Source organism: Zosterops lateralis (assembly GCF_965231275.1).
Source record: "Zosterops lateralis genome assembly, chromosome: 1".
Classification (NCBI taxonomy): Eukaryota; Metazoa; Chordata; class Aves; order Passeriformes; family Zosteropidae; genus Zosterops; species Zosterops lateralis.
The window spans coordinates 44,641,509-44,659,698 of NC_139762.1; the positions used below are offsets into that span (position 1 = coordinate 44,641,509).

Here is an 18,190-nt window from a genome sequence, read left to right on the forward strand (position 1 = left end):
TGACAGAAGTTATGTTAATACCACAACTAGCTTATCTTTTGGGCAGTAAAGTAGGAATCTTTCCTATAGTGCGTACATTTGATTTTTCTCAGGGTATCTTTAAATGTATCAGTTCCAGTGTAGCAATCATCTTCCCACAGCTAAATAAAAGCATAACAGAGCAATAACTACACTCAGTACCAGCTTCTTTTTTTTCCCCTCAGACTTGTAAAAGGGTGATTTTCACTACACTCCAAACATCCCACACAGCTGGGACCTCCTGCTAGATCTGTCAGCAACAAATCAGGCTGCCCAATACCGTGACCTGCCTGAGAGAGCATCTGTCCAATATATCTTTCTATTACCATTCCTTTTATGCATGTTACACATCCCTTCTGCTGTATTTCCTAAAGTGATGAAAATGTCTTTTGACTACAGACCCATTTGCACTGCCAACCTCTGAACATTTCTTCTGCAGCAGGGTACACTGATAAGAGATACAGTGTTTGGCAATAAGCTGGGCATAAAAATAGAGGGCTGGAATCAGCACTATTGATCACTGTAGATGAAAGCTTCTTAATAACTGGTTTTAAAGCAAAGGAAGTTTACTTTCATTTTTCAGAGACGTTCTTTGTAACTACAAACCATGTTTCTACCATTAAGGTAAAAAGTATCCCAAGAACACACAGCATGATGTTACCAAAGCTTTCATTAGTGCCTTAAATTAGCAGGCACATCATACTACAGCTTTTTGTTAACAAATGTGTGCGTAGCATCCCAGTTTCCTTCCCTCAGCAAGTGCTCTTTCAAATCACAGTTGTATCATACTGCCTGTACACAGCATGAGATCAACAGAAATGTCATTAATATTAGGACAACAACAATACACGAATCAGGAGAGTTTCAAACAATCCCAAATCCACTACAGTTAAAAAAAATGGAAATCTGGGAAAATCCAAGGAACACGCCTCCTCTGTTTCAGTGGTCTGAATTAATAGATTAGGACTATGTAAAGAGGAGATTATGTGACGCATGCAGAAAGCAAGGGAGAATGGAGTATCTCTCCCAGTAGGCTGTGCCCTTTTGTTTCAGTGACCACTGGAGAATTCTTTTTGGAAAACAACAACACATCTCACAACCAGTCTGTGCTGAGGACTGCTGGAAGAAGAGTGAAGGAAAATACATGGAGAGCCAGTTTGTGATGATGTTTAGGTAGCACCACTACATTATGCATGCAGACAGCTATAGGTACAGAGACGTCACAAGGGCTTACCCTGGCTCTGTGCAGATTGAAAATTGATAGTGATGAGCTTACACAATACTATGGATTTACCATTAAGGGCAACAGTAATTCAGAGACCTCTGTGGTTGACAGTATAATGAATCTTCCATTTCTTTTATGTCCTCACTTCCTATCCTTGAAGATGAGCTTACTCAAGCCTTCTATTCCCGATTGTTTTGTTTCATTTTAGTGAAATGAAATACAGTAAAATATAGTAGAAGCCACTATCCACTTTAACCCATTTTAAAAGCCCTACCACTTCTAAACTTATGTTTCACAGCCTACTACTAGGAAACCTGTGACAAGTAAATTAAAGGCAAGCAAATTTCCATAACCCTTACTTGCACTTAGAACTTGCTCTTCCATTGGAAAACAGTTACCAAGAATCAGAGTTTGAAAAGCTATAACTTAATATGTAAATCCCTAGATACTTTCTAATGGTGGCAGTGCTCCTGCTCTTGAGCTGGAGTTGTGGAAAATGCATATTTACTGGTCTTTGCATGTGCCTAACCACATGCCCTAATTAGAAAAGGCTTTTAAATATAACATGAAGGCATTAATGTCTTTTTGATAATGACTTTGAATACATTTGATAGTTGAGTTCTTCCAGACATATTTCAGGGAGGAAATGTCAGAAAAGATAAATTTATACGGGTTTCAAGTGGCTGCCAAGTTTCAGACTTGAAGAAGAAACGTGCATTGCTGGTATGTGGGGATAAAAGAAGAAATAGCCAGGTAAGGCAGAGAGGTAATTACATAGTATGCTTTATGAGAGAAGACAATTATAAAGATCTTTGTCCACTGCAGAAGGTATTTCTTTCAAAACCAAAACAGAGTCCTCAGTTCTGGGTGTTATCCAATGAGTTTGTGATGAGTATGAAGTCCATGTTTAACACTTCAAAAAGCATATCTATATATCTATACACAAGAAGACAATCCACTGCTGTCTATAGCTGCTGCTGGAACTTTCTGGTACAATAAAAATCTTTCTTTTTTTGTCAAATCTTTTTGGAAAATTAAGGTTTGTCTGGAAAATGTGAAATGGAACATGTCAGTAGCATCCCGTGTCTGATACTTTATATGTGGGAGCAGAAATAGACAGGATGCTACAGGAAAAGAAAAGATCTCCAGAGGAAGAATATTACCTTTGTGTATTAGATTTTAGCCCTTTAGCTGGCATGAATTAAAAGTCACATAAACCAGATTGGAACTGAGCCACAATCCATATTCCTATGCTATGGTAAAAACTGATATATCATATTACATTATATTAAGTATATTAATTTTTAGATACATGATACATAAAAAGATCAAACCCACACATCATTAAATGTTTCTAAATTTATTAACTGGAAATACAAAAACCTGTATTTATGTTTATGAAGAGCCCTGCAAATCCCTTTACACCCTGTTCCTTGAACTGAATAGCTTCTGAGTACACTCTAAATTAGAACTGTGTACCCCTGTAGTGCCATCTTACTTGGTAGTTACGGCTGAGATACAAAACACCAGCATTTACCCCAGGCTGACATAGAAAAGTCCCTGGGTGGATCTCCCTGTGTGTGACTTTCAGTACGGCACCATTTCAGGGGAAACTAACAGAGGACTCTTTCTGGAAAGGAAGACTCTCCCTTAATACATTTTGCAAAAAGAGCTTAATAATTTACCAAGGAATGGCATGTAAGAATCATTTCTCTGAAAGTAATGAATTAGTATCTAAGGGGATTCCCTTTCTTCAAAACAAGTTAGAGAAGTAAGACACTTACTGTAAACTGTATTTGGCAGCCTCCCATGATATAATCTAAGAAAGAATGCATCTTGTGTATCTGCAGACAAGAAAGCAAGACATTCAACTTAGCTGTGTACTAATAAAACATAAGAGAACTGCCTGAAAAAAATAAATTGGAAGGACGAGACAGACCAACTGAGAATAAGGTAAAGGAAGAATTATTAAATACAGTTTGAGACCAAAACAAAACTATAAACTATAAACAGGAAAAAAAAATAAAATTCTAAACCTACAGAAAGGAAAATTCACATAAAAAGGAGAACCAATTTCTCAGTGGGAAGTGAGAGGAAATTCTGCTGTTTAGGAGGAACAAGAGCAATTTTGTAGATATAATGGAAGAATTAAAAGGGATACACACAAACTTGATGACTCTTTAGGTGTTAGAGTTTAGTATTGTCTTTTCCATTGTACAAGAGCAGGGATAGGGCAAGACAAATGAAATGAGAGTTGATGGCAGCCAACTTTTGCGATTTAAGTCCTTGCCTTTACTTTTTGTAGGGGACAGTTTCCATTGCTATTCTACAGGCAATTCCACTTTGTTCCAAGCACCATTAAAATATATCACTGAGAGCTTAGTAAAGGAACAGTCGAAGAGCAAAACATACATTTACCTTGCACTGGTTAAGGATGACAATGCCTGAGTTCTTGTAGTTCTTCTTTTTTGCTTTGTATTTGGGGTTAATGCATTCCCATTGTACCTGTGAAAAAAACAGCAGTTACTCTCTGCAGGAAAATTTTATGCACAGATTGAATAATTAAACAAAAACTGCAGTGCCCAATTTCCACAGTTGACTAAATCATAACAGATAATGGCACACAGAGAGGAAAATAAATGAAAACTGTTAACTATGCAGAGAATAGTTAGAATAGGGCAAACATCAGTCTTTGAACATATACATTGGATGTGGCACTAAGAGAGACATCCAGATTCATTTGTTGTCCTCTTCCAGTCTTGTAGTTTCAGGTGTTACAGAAGCAAGATTGAGAATCTTTTGAGATCATTTAAAAGGATAAAAAAAGAAGGAACTTAGTACAAATGAAAATACTGGAGAGAACAAACTGATGCATTGTATTACCTGTTGTCACAGTAACACTAAGTTTTGTATTAAACTCATGATTAAAAAAATTCTGGTCAGCAATCATCTCACTTTCTCCTTTAAGTCTGATAGCAAAATAAAAAGTTAAGAAAATCAGTAAAATGTTCACAAACATGCAACTAACTAATGATACATTTGAAATTTATCCCTAAGAATAGATTAAAATCCCTTTTTGATTTTTTCATAGTTTTATTTACAAATAGTCAATTTTACAGCAAAACAGTCCTACCTTGTTACTGAAATACTCCTCCTTGTTCTCATCATAACATCTCCCTAGTTCTTAATCATTTCCAGTTGAAATGTTCTGCCTTCCTCTGGTTTCAGGCAGAGTGATAAGACCAAACTTTCAGACACACAACTCTAACGTTCACAGTATTATTCATGCCTTTTACTGCAGGAGTAAAATTTGTACGTGCCAGTGTCTATTGGGATTTGTATATACAGATTTTTATCTGTAATATGCTGTTAATGTGGTTAATAACATGACTATTTTTCCCTTCAGGGAGATGTTTTCAAGTGTGGAGACAAACATATGATTCTGGGGTAACCGGAAGAAATACAATTCCAAAAGGAACCAGAGTGACTTATTATCTAAAAACCTCTATTATGACATTTTGAAATGAAACATATCTTAAGTGTTACATTGTTTTGCCTACAATGAAAACTTGCCTAATTGTTACAATACTTTGTCTACAGTGAGGTACATATGTGATATATCTTAGCAAAGTGTTTGCACACCAAAAACTATTTTTACTTTATGCTCAGCCCCAGAAATTTCATCCAGCTTCAAACCACTGTCTAACAGCAATTATTGGGATGTCTCTGAAGTATTCCAGACTTAAGAGATTTTGTCAAAATCAGAAAAAGGGAAGGCAAACCATATGGCTTTGGAGCAATATGATATGAGAACATTTCTGCACAGGGGAGGAGGGGTATCTTCATCACACTGAAATGGAGACAGGTGACAGAGTGAAGAATAGGAAAAGACAAAAAAAACCTGTTCCAACTGCAGGAAACACATCTGCTTGCTCTCCCAGCTAGCCCACAGCTCAGTTATTTGTATTGTGAAACTCATTTTCCAACTGAGAAGACAGGCAGATACAGGCCCTCATGTTCAGGGGAAATCCTCCATAAACATTTTTTCTCTACTCAAGAGAAGCAAGCAGGCTCAAGAAATAAGAGCCCTTCTCTCTCAGCAAAGAGAGTGCTCTGTAACACAACACTGGAGTGCAATAAGCTCATATTTGGCTCTGAAAGCAAGGCAAAAGCACTGCCCACTCTTATCTTGATAGGTTGCTGTCAGGCAGAATGGTTTAACACACAGTTGTCTCCACACTTACATGAAACATTCCCACAGAGAAATCATGCTGTCTGTATTATATACATAAACTGTAATATATCAAATAGAAAGGAAAAATAGGAGACAGGATTTGCGTTCGTCCCTTTGACACTGAAATACACTGGAGAGGTGCAGTAGCTTTCCCCTGAATATCCAAGTGAACCTCTGTTATTTTAGTATCCTCCAACACGAATATTTTTTCAATGTACATATTTAAACAAGGCCTGACCTATATGAAGCCATATACTATGCACATATGCACAATCTTTTCTTAGGAAAAGGATTATTTAAGCCTGAAAAAAAAATCCATGGTATTTTTATAGAAGAAGTTTACAATAAATAAGGACCAAAGTGGCATAGAATTTTATTTCAGGAGAGAGAAAAAAAAAATCTCAGGTTTCCTTTGCTGACTGTAAAATGCAATTATGAATTTTTACCTACTTTGCAAAGCATTTTGAGATGTATGGATAACAACTCTCAGTAACTACCTGAAGCTCATTTAAATATTCTATGTGCAAGTCACTAACATTACTGGGTTACATTGATAATATAGCAAAGGAAAGAACAGATTAGAAAATTTACAGAAAATAGGAAAACAGAAAGAAAGAACAATTTTGCATTTATTAAATCGATTGATGATAGTATAACGAAGGGAAGGGAATAAGAGAGGAGAGAGAAGACATTTCCCAGTTCATAGGCTTAAAAAGCCAATAAGACTGTTTTACATAAAGCTCAATCTTCATTTATTCACCAAGATCCAGTTTTGACCTGGGCAATTCCCACATTCATGTAGATGTGGGAAAGATGTAACAAACATCATTTGAAGGAAATTCCCTATACAGGTCTTACTGTTTATCCAGCTTTATAATGAGAACAGAGTTCAGAATACAGCTCTAAGGAGGTAAGTAATAACGAGAAACAATTCTTAAATATTTTGCTTGCACTGTTGAGGCCAATCTCAATTTCCAGTCTGTTAGTCTGTTCCTACATTCCCAGTATTGACTTGGTATCTGACATTGTTTTTTATCGATCCATTTTTGCTCTTAAATTAACTTTTCAGTTGAGAGGAAACTAATGCAATAGTCTGCAATCTGACACTGATGGTAAACATTGTGAAGTTTGCATTTGCCATTCTGAAAGTCACTTAGCATTTCCTCCAAATGTCTGACAGCTCTGGGCTGTGCAAGCTCCTTCTCTATCAAACAACACAGAGAATCTGAAACAGAAAGCAACCTAGTTTTAAACCATCTACTGTTAATTTAAGTAATGTTGCAAATGTTGGTAATGGACTCCCAAGACTATACTGTGCTGGTATTTCTTTAGTACACTTAAATTTAAACCACTTTGTGGAGAAGTTCTGAACAAACTCCATTCAGCTATTCTTGATAAACAGCACATCCAGAGGAGGCAATGAGGCTGGTGAGGAGCTTGGAACAAGCCCTGTGAGGAACGGCTGAGGGAACTGGGGTTGTTTGGCCTGGAAAAAAGGAGACTCAGAGGTGAGCTTATTACTTATCAGTCAGGTGGGGGTTGGTCTCTTTCTCCAGGCAGCAACTGACAGAATGAGAGGACACAGTCTCAAGTTGTGCCAAGGGAAATATAGGTTGGATATTAGGAAAAAGTTTTTTTACGGAAAGAGTGATAAAGTACTGGAATGATCTGCCCAGGGAGGTGGTGGGGCCACCATCCCAGGATATGTTTAAAAAAAGACTGGATGTGGCAGTTGGTGCCATGGTTTTGTTGAGGTGTTATGGCATGGGTTGGACTTGATGATCTTGGAGGTCTGTTCCAACTCAGTGATTCTGTGATTCTTCAATGCGAGTCAGTGAACTAATGTTGACACTTGGAAGGTCCCAACCCTCTTGTGTCTGTGATGAGGAGACACAGATCCCTCAGTGGGAGATGTTACTCTGCAGTGAAGCCAAACATCCTTACTCCTTCTCTTACAAAACCTTCAGAAGAGAGAGAAAAGCAAACAATGCAACCACTTATGCCATACACCAGAAAAGGGAAGTGGAGGTGACTAAAAGAAGGTAACCATTGTAGAACCAAACTTTCGACAGTATGAGGCACAAGCTACTCAGAGAATGGACTGAAGGTGTCAGGGACCTTCCTGTACCCTCAGGCAAGACAAATGATAGCAGTTGCTTTCTCTAGGAGAGTACTTACACACCAGGACATTGGGCAGGCCCGTGAGGAAAGGGCTAGAGAGCTTGCATTGCCTGTTGTGTGCTTGTGGCATAGCTTGTGTTAGCAGTAACATGTTCTCTTGCTTCCCCTGCACTTCTGTGATTTCTCTCCTCTTCCTTCCTGTTCAGCTGCTGCAATGAATTGCACAGTTTGTAAATGACAAAGGAGGCACTACACTCTAATGGAAGGAGCAAAACCCCAATCGATAGCAGGCAGTGTTATATCCTGCATGGTCTCTTTCTGATGTCTCAAGAAAAACAAGTCACTTTTAAGTGAACTGAGTCTCCTCCCACATGAAAGGCTACTTCATTTCTGCCATCCCTCTAGGCAAGAGGACAGGACAGTTTTGTAGTTTTTTTCTTTCTGCCCCAGAAATACATCCACCAAGAGAGAAGAGCTGCCTTTAATCACTATCAGAGATTTCCTCTGGAAACTTGCCCTGGGGAATGAAGTGGAAATTAAAGCATTTCTTGCTTCCCCAGCTAAGCCCACAGCCTTCCCTGTGTTTCTGAGGCTGTACCAATGGTTGCCTCCTCACAGGAATTTGGCAGGTCCCTGGTGTGGCTGCATCCTCTGCTGAGGTCTCTGCTGCCCTGTCTGGGGCCAGCAGCAGCAGCTGATGTTGCAGACAGTCCTGGGTGAACTGGGCTGTCTCCTGATAAAACTGCAACTGTCCATAGGTGTCAATAACATCTTGGCCCATTACCAAGAGCTTAAAGCTCTCATCCTGCAGAGTCATCTGAAGAGCTACCAGATGGAAAAGCCCTCCCTAATAACACTCTGAACTTGTGGGAATGTCAGTGGAGATGGGAAATAAAGCAGGGTTTCTTCCTCCTCTTTTCTTCTGTGTGTGTGCAAATGCACATGTGTCTATTTTTTATGTAATACAGGAACAGATTTTTCCCTTATGTAACTCCTGTGCTGCATGGGGATCCAGGTGATTTCTCTGACTTTTTTTCCTCTCAAATCCCTGTGGCTTTATTGCCTTGATTAAAAAAAACCCAAAAAAGTGATTTTTTTTTTCTCATTAGTAGAGGATTTCTCCTTTCAACTATGATAAGCTTTAACAGTATTTACATTTATATAATCTCAAGCCTCTTCTTGCCCTGTTTAAATATGCTTGCTAGATTAATATTAGAACACCTTGAAAATACCACTGTACACACATATTAAAAACATATATTATATGTATTCTTGGAAGAAATTGTAAGACACAATAAACTCAGAATATTTATTAGTATTTCACTTATAAAGATAAGGGTGCACTTATTTTTACTGTGAGGTTTTTTTTGGGTCAAGATTATGGTGAAGGAGTAAATAATGAAGTTTGGAACGGTGGAAAGTATTAATAGAAGATTTAGAAACCACAGAATTACATGTTGGAAAAGACTTCTGAGATCATTGAGTCCAACTGTTAACCCAGCACTACCAATTTCATCATTAAACCGTGGTTCATGCAAAGGCTACTCAGATGTGCATTTGAACAAGAAGATCTCTTTGTGCCATTTTTACTGGTGGTCAGTATGAAAACAGGCTAAGTGTCAGAACAGAACAGTCTATTACATAAGGTAATTTTTATGGAGCAGAAACACATAAAGTTATTAATCTGAGGTTCTTCATGATCAGAAAGTCTGATTAAAACAGAAGACCAGCAAGTTTTCCCAGAATTCAGTCCTCTTAGTCATGGAGAAGCGCTTAACACTCTGAAGGAGTTGTAACTCAAGATTTGTGAATCTCACCCAAGACTTACCACATTCAGAAAAGAAAGTCATAAACAACTTATGCCACTTCTTATTAAAAAGAAGTGATCTTATTCAGGTAAGGAATTTTTTCTTCTCTTCACACAGTACTGATTCAATCACTCAGAAGATATCAGTGCTAGATTTACAGCTTTTATCTAAATGATGCCTGGTCTCAAATAAGAATTTCTGAGAAATCTCATGGCCACGGCATGCCAGTAAGCTCATCTGAGGCTGACACAAAACTTGGGATAATCAGTACCCAAGCAGTTTCACAGCCCAGGGATGGAAGAGTCTTAGAAGCACCACCGGCTTATATAAATAAGCAGGTGACACATACCCATCTCAAGTGGTTCTGTAGCAGTTGATAGATTGGCTACAAGACAAAGATATCTTTACTTTTAGAGGGGGAGGTTGAAGAATGGGTCAGAATGCTCTGTGCTTTCTGAAGGATGAACTATGTACAATTAAAAGGCAACTTTAACATCCTTGTCAGCTCCTCCAGAGACGAGGTGAGCTGGTGAAATGGTGAGAAGCACTAGCAGTTCACAGATGCCACACAGTCCATCCTGCTCACCAGCACCAACTGTGGTACTCCCACTCTCACTACTTAATGCATTTATGACAACTTGTGCTGTTGATTCCAACCAATACAGGCATTGCTGATGGGCAGAGATGGAGATCTCTGCCACTGGTGTAGCCTCCTTTAAAACCACACAAATTTGCAGCTGAAGCTTAATCAAAGTTCCTGGATGCCCTACCAATGATGAATATTCCTTCCAATTCTGTCCAGTTTCCTGGGAGAGTGAAAAACCCTGGCTGACAATCACTAGAGTGTTTTGATTATCTTTTGACAGAGCTATAGCAATGTACTGTATTTGGCTGTAAAGTCTACTGCACAAAAGAAAACATGACCAGAACGAGAAGCTTTGCTGCATCTCCTAGCAACTCAAACAGGGATGTCAGATCTGAACTCTGCTCTTTACTCTGGCTTTCACATCATCTGAGATGAAGTTCCAGGCTTTTGGCCCTCATCTTCAACACTCAACACTCATTGTTGTGAAGCAGTGTGAAAGAATGTTAACACCAGAGGCTGGTGGATGTAGTTTTATTCCCCTGACTGAAAGGACTACTACATGGAAAACAATATTTTCTGGTCTGAGGCTATGAAAGGGTCTCTTCTAGGAACAAAGAACTATGCTTAACCTACTCATCTCCCCACTCACATATAACTACATTTCTCTGATATGGCCTTCCTTATCAGAAGTAGGTAGCAACACATCTACTTGAAGGCAAAACACCTTCCTTCTCTTTAATTTCCCCAAGGTTCACCTATAACCTCTTTATTCAAAGTAAACACTCCATTGCACATGCTTTTTCTTTAGGGAGGCTAAAACTAAAGAAAAGTACTGACAACTGCTACTAACATTACTTAATGTTGCACAAAAGATGTTGACATAAACTATGCACTAAGATGTTTTTATGGGGTCCACGGGCAATGGCATATATTGCCTTTAGCAGCAATAGTTCTTTCTGCAGAATAGAGAAAACTGAGATAGGATGAAGGAGGGACAGGGAGAGAGTGAAAAAAAAAGGTGTCCTAGGGTGATGTTACGATGTTTGTATCCCCAATCGTCTGTTGGGTTTGTGTTGGATATTGTGCTTTGTACCTTTGGTGTTGGGTCTGAGAGCAAAGGGGAGGGAGAAGGGAGTTTGTTCTCAGAAACCTTCCTCCGCCGGCTGGCTTTGAGAGTTGGAGTCAGCAACACATGGCGCAGGACAGAGAGGTTTTTTCTTTTTTTTTCCCTTCTTTTTAGTTAGTTAGTGTGTAGGTAGCTGAGGGGGAGAAGCTTCGTTTTTTCTTTTCTTCCTGGTTTTTTATTTTTCTTTCTTTCTTTCTTTCTTTTCTCCTTTTTTTCACCTTCCCTTGGAACTGTTAAAATCTCTCTGGACTGAGGAACCGGGGGAGCGCTGGGGGACTTGCACCTGGAACCCACCGAGATCCATCCTGTGCAGCAACGTTTCCCAGCGCCAGAGGGACTGAGACAGAGCAACCATCCACAGGATGATTTTTCCCCTTCTTTTCTAAATCTGTCATCTCTCCAGAGCGGCACCAAGTTCTTGTCATCGGGTATTGTTCAATTTATTGTGTGGAGGAGTGCTTTGCCTGTTTAATAAACAGGGTTCTTTCCACTTCTCTCTGAGGAGGTTTTTTTTTTTTTCCCAAACCGGCTGGGGAAGGGGAGGGAGGGCCCCTGAGGAGCTTTCCTCCCAAATTGGCCATAAACCACTACAAATGGGAAATTGCATTCTGGCTCCAGCCAAGTGAGTGGCTTCCCACACAACTGACCTCTTCTGTACAACATGTGACCACAGTATTGTTTTCCATAAGTACATTATCTCCACCAGGACCTGCTCAAACTCCTACTGCTTGTTCTTGTCTATCATGCTATTAGTGCTCACCAAACCCTGATTTCATCAGGGGCAAGAGCCATCTAGCATGGACATTTATATTTTTGGATCACTATTTATCAACCACTTAAATGACTAATACTTTCTATCTTATCCACTCAATCTTGTTTACCTCTAGGCTACAAACAAGGATTAGAAAAGAAGAGAAAGGAAACTGATTCCCACCTTGGTGGTAACTGTGTCCCACGAGATTTAGTTATACCAACAGCAGGGTTTTGCAGGTGCAAGCCCACAAAATAACTTCACAGCCACAGCAGAATGAGAGGAACAAGGAAGAAAAAAAGGCACAGTTCCTAGGGTGTGTGCAGGAAGATTGCAGGGAAAAGGTTACAGGTAAAAGACAACCTGCAGAATGGCAGATGGCAGGCCCATAGCAAGAGTAAGATTCAGGCACTTAAACCATAGGGGAAAATTAAAACATTTCTGGACAGCACTCTGATACTGCAGTGACAACCTAGAACAAGAACTGACAAATGGCTGCATTAATGTCTTATGCCTCTGAAAGTGTAATCATCCTTTTTGCTAGCTGAGGATGGAAAAAAAGCATTCTATTTCTCCATCATAATAAAGAATACATAGTTTATCCTGCAGAGCCATTCCTGGCATTCTGGACTACAAGGGTCTTGTCTTGGCCAACCAGATGTCTCCTGGGAGGGACCATGATGTGGTTTTAAGACATTTACATTGAAAATACATACACTTTACCACTCTCACATAATCCCTTCCTGAGCCACAAGTATTTGTATACAAATTTAGAATGTTGTCACATAACTGCCCTTGTTAATATTATTTATTCTGGGATTTTTTTACCTCTTTATTTCCACTCAGATTTTTGTTTGATAAAAGTTTTGATCTGCTGACCTGATTTGAGAGAGCAAACAGGGTTTTGTTTACACTCAGGTTGTGTTCAGAAGTTGTTTGTAATGGACTAACATATGACTGATACATATCAGCAGTATTTTACACACGCGAGCAGCATTTGCCAAACTTTAGTGTATTCTAAGAACTTCAACAGAAAACACCTAGAAGAGCCATAAATGTTTCTTGACCTATGGCATAGACTGACTGCTTATCAAACACCTTCTAACTCTGTGTTAGATTTTTACTAACACATCACAAACAGAACCTTAATATAAAACCCAGATAAAGCCTATTAGGAATTTGTGTTTGGGATTGAGATCCCAACAACACTGGGATAATGAATACAAATTATCTGTAGGATTAATGTTTTTAACTCCCCCTCAGAGAATTTATCAAAACTAGCACCTTTAGAAGTAAATAATTATAGAAAATGACAATTTCTAGAATTAGATATGCCAAATCACTCATCATATTAAGTAATTACTATCAGCTGCAATTTGAAAAGATCAGACTGACATAAAGAAGTGAAATTATTGATAAGCTAACAATTTCATTTTTCCTTAGGACTGTAAATCATGAAATACTTAGAAAACCAATTAGTTTCATCATGATGGGTTCTAGTTAAAGCTGGCAGCAATGAATGCAGCACATGAGAAATGGAGAAAGATGGAAAATGACCCTCACTCAATTTAGGCCAGCAGGGAAACATTTTGAGCAGCCAGAATGGGCATCTGCTTTGCAGCACAGAACTTCATGGAAACCATGTGCTTGGGCTCAAAGGAAATAAATCTTAGCAGAAAGAAATGCCTGTGGAACGGGAACTAGAAAAAAACCTTAAGTATTCCAGGCATGAAAGTACAGGAACAAATGCTTTTTTACATTTTCAGATTATTCTGTTCAGGTAACAGTAAAACCTGTGGGAGAGATCAACAAAACTAAATTCTGGGAGATGATGAGGCAATGCCACCTGCTTTATGACGGGATTGTCTAGGGAACACTGCTCTACAGAGATTACATAGTGAGACTGCTCAGGGGGTTTCCACTTACCTGTCTTCCCTCCATAGCTCCTCGCATTTCCTTGAAAGTCGAGCTAAATTCTCCAATGAAGTCATGCTTTCCATTGGAATCCCAGTCCCAAACTATGCACTGGAGAGACAAAGGGGAAAAAGAACAAACCAGCATATTTTTCTTCAGACAGAAAAGAGATTTTATTGAAAAACACTACAGGAGAAATTATGATATACACGGAGTGGAGTGTTTTACCAAAAACAAAATCACAGGACGTATTAAACCCTTATTCTTGTTCTGATCCAAATAAAATGGCAAGTCGAATCTCAACACAGCTTGTTGCTGATAGTTCTGTGTTATGGAGTTTGCCTAATGAAGCAAGTCATGTATTTCAGAAGGAAAAGATTTCTTGTTTGCATCATTTTACTAGGTGTGAAAATACAGGATTATGTGTATTTGTATATTCATGGTCAAATGGTGTCCTGAGTTACCTTGTTGATATGCTTTACAAATACAAATTAATATTCAAAACCCTGTTTGCCTTGGGCAAACATTACTTTTCTCATTTTTACAGTCAGTGAAGGTGAGACAATAGTTACAGACATCATTTTTTGAAATGGGTTTGAAATTATACACATCAGTGTTTGGTGCCCATATCTTGGCTGTTTCCCGCTGTTGCTCAACAGTGACTATTCAAACCAAACCTCACTGGTAGTCTTGCCTAAATTCATGCATAAAGATGAACATCTCAATGAGTTTGAGCTTTGAGAATTTTATTTTACAGATTTTGCTAAATACAGCTCAGCTAGCCAAGACTGAAGCACATAGAAATAACTACATGCTTTGCTAAATTTTAATTTCAAAACTGCTCCAAAGACAATAAAGGGGCTCCCAGCTTTAAAGAACAAAATTCCAAATTCAGCCTTATGTTCTCTCTAGATAAAAGTCGCATACATTGACTAAATCAGGAGGCCTTTACTGAAAATGTCCAGCTAAAAGATATCTTCTTAGTTTTTTTTTTTAAAAACCGGAAATGTGTCAAAGCCATCTGCCCTGTCATGAGGAACACACTGTTATGTTACTCTCATATGGTTCTGAGGGTAACAACAGTGGGTTTTATCTGGCTTCTCTGTCTCAACGAGGCTCAGTACTTTTGACCCAGCACTGGGGGTCAGGCAACACGAGAGGAAGAGCAAGGTTTGCTCCTCAAAGACTCCTCAAGCCATTTGAAGTTTGCTTGGTCCAAAGGGGCACTGAATTTACTCAGAAGGAAACTGAAATCATTGGATGTCCACTGGATTTTGAGTTTTAAATATTTACAAAAAAAGCTCTTTATTGAAACAGACTTCCCTGTCCACCAATTATGCTTTCTAACCAGCCCAAATAACCCAGTCACAGCTGGTAGGTGGACAAAGCTTGAGATTTGGATCATCCTATCACCTCCTATTTTATTTGCCTATTTTTTTTAATGCAGGAATCCCAGACTAGAGGAAGACCTTCATATCAAAATGTGAAAATATTTTGCTCTAAGCCTTGGAGATACATTTTTAGCAGCTTTGACATTGAGGGGATGGGTAGAGGGAGAAAGGGGCAGTTCCTGCATGTGTTTGTTTACAGGCTGAATTTCATACAAGAGTAATCAAATGCAAGTGGATTTCTGATTCTGATAGTAGTAATACTGCCCGGAAAAAAACTAGATGCAGTATTTTTAACACTAACAGTCCTGGAGTAGTCTTTTGGATGAAATCTTCCCTAAAAATTACTCTCTGTTTCTTATCAACAGAATTTTTTATTTGAGCTGGTTACAAGAAAAGATATCCAAGAAAAACTAATTTAATTTACAAAAAAATTTCCTGAAACCAATTTTGTTTCATAGAGCTTGAAAATTTCTTTTTTTTTTTTCTGTGAAATTTCTTGCGAATATAAAATGCTTATTTTTATTGAAGTTACTTTATAAATATTTAATAAAAAATGTATTTCACAGGTCAGGCATGACTTAAAAATATATTCTCTGTAATGGTTGCAAAAGCTTTTTAAGGTCTTAGAAGTAATACTAAATAAAAGATTTTTCAAAATGCCATAGCAAAATTGTTATGAATGTGCAAAAAGTACAGTTTTACTAATGCTGGAAACTTTGAAAACAATGTTTTTGAAAAAGTTACTATTTCACAAAGAAAAAGAAAAAAAAAAAAAGAATGCTTATTATGAAATTATCCAACCGGATTTCCTTTTTAGGTTCAGTATTTAAACTCAATTGTACCATAAATACAAGAACAGACCAAGGTTATCAGAGTCCTCCAGGAAAAGCTATTTTGAAAAATTTCTATTAGGGTGCCGACTCTTACATAGGGGGAAAAGCTCTTAGTGCTTATTTGTGGTTAGAACTTTCAGTGGAGATGAGCAAGGTTAAATTATATATAAAATGTCCACCCAACAGAGATCCAACTGCTTTTTCTTTCAAGTTGGGGGTTCTCTAACTTCAGTTTTCAGAAAGCCACATGGTACTTTAATCTTCATACTGGCTCCATGGAAAAGGCAAACAATTACAGTATTATCTCAGTGCCATTTGTTCAATTACAGTTAAGGGAGAAAGGGGATTCCTGCACATACATCCATTATGACTGCTTTTTTTTTTTTCCCCCTAAGTTTCACATCTGGCAGTAGAAAGTAATTGTTACTGTCTGAAAAACATGTTGTACACAGTAAGGATCCTGCATTTCAAATGTATGTGAAAAGCATTTCTGAAACATAGAAATAATGTGGTCCAGACATTTTTATAAAACCCACTCAGATCAAACAAGCAGGGAAGGATCTTTGCAAATAATCCATAATCCATAATCAGGTAAAGACCACAGATGATAGCCAAAATATTACTTTCCTATGAAATACTTTTAAGCATTTTTTGGTCTCTCTTCAAATCAAATCTTCCACAATGTAAATCATACTTTATCTTTCGGCAAACCTTAATGTGTTCTTTTGGTCTCTACTCTTAGAGATTGCTTAAATAGATGATTAACAGTATACATACACTGTTATTAAAAGTCTCATTAATTTAAAGAGGCTTTCCATACACTTAATTTGAATGCTGGTAAATCAGTGTTCAGATAACTGCTGAAAGAATTCAGTCTCCTACCTACTGCTTACAAGCTCAAATACGGGGAATAATAACCTATGCTAATACTGCATGGTGATGGAATAGTGCTGACTGCTGATGGAGAACATCTTTCAGCCCTGCGTGATCTTATCTTCCTCCTCAAAATACCTGCTGAGCGCAGGGAGAGGGAACACTGTGCTATCCTTGGCAGAACTAACCAAGAGACTCAGTTAAAATGACATCAGAGGATCACTTTTGAGTATCTACATCTTCATTCCTTCAGCTTTTCTTGTAAATAGCACAAAATGAAAGATTTCTTTCCAGACTGAAACTGAACCTTTCATTGGAGAAAGGTCCATTTTTAAAAGAAAAAGATATCTCAGGTGGATGCTGATGGAAATTTTCCCTGGTTTAATTTCAATTTTTTCACCAAGATTAGATTTTGCCAATACTCTTGCTACAAAGGGCATTCACGAAAGATTGCATTGACACTGGAGCTACAACAGCACAGGCTTCTCTTGCTGATTTTCCCAATGCTTCCCGGAAGATGACAGCTATATTAATCTTGCTACCTCTGCATGAGCGATAACTCACTTGCATGATTTCTGATTTTATTGAGACTTTTTCCAAGCCTCCATACTAGTGCAACAAAATTCCAGTACAATTGTCATAAAATAATTCTTCCCATAGTCATAATCCTGGCTATCTTTAACTACAAGAACTAAGAGAAAAAGACTGGCTACAATAAGCACGTGTTTCTGTATAGGTATCTGCAGATACTGAGGTTATTTTCCCTATACATCTTTTGAGAAATGCTTGAAGTGATATGCCCCCATTAGATTTCCACAATGAAAGAACTGTTATATAAGCACCTTTGGGTATGGTAATGGAGAAATGTGGGACTCAACCATGCAAATTATGAACAAGCCCAAAACATGCTCTGAAGGTTAGTTTTTAAAAGACTGACACTGTCTAAAAGACAGTGAGTCTCCTGACTGAATCCTATCAGGAGGCAGCTGACAGCCAGATCGTGGAAAAGTACTTCTTGAAAAGAATCCATTCAAGTTTCCCTCAGCTAGCCAGACACTGCTGCTTATAGCACGCACAAAGCCACTAGAAGAATTGAAAATTCCCAGTCTTGCCGGCCTGAGTTTCTCCAGCTCCGTGTGTGTATGTTCAAAGTCCAATTATGAAATGTTAGCATGGCTTGTGCTGGCACTACCTTGCCATCTAGTTGGAGAGGAAGAGTGTTAGACAGCTCTCCTGATAACCTAAGACTTATTTAACGTAAAACACTTGAATAACTTGTGACCAAAAGATAGTGGCTCAGGTGGGAGAGG

At 38.3% G+C, this 18,190-nt stretch overlaps 1 protein-coding gene across 1 annotated transcript in view; it reads right to left on the reverse strand.

Annotated features, from left to right (window-relative positions):
* CPNE4 (copine 4) overlaps positions 1-18,190 on the reverse strand; it is a 175,571-nt gene that overhangs the window by 40,243 nt on the left and 117,138 nt on the right. The window contains exons 7-9 of the mRNA XM_083857455.1: positions 13,796-13,894; positions 3,662-3,748; positions 3,028-3,087 (exon numbers count right to left, since the gene is read on the reverse strand). Coding sequence (XP_083713581.1) covers positions 3,028-3,087; positions 3,662-3,748; positions 13,796-13,894 — 246 coding nt within the window. The remainder of the gene's footprint in view (positions 1-3,027; positions 3,088-3,661; positions 3,749-13,795; positions 13,895-18,190) is intronic.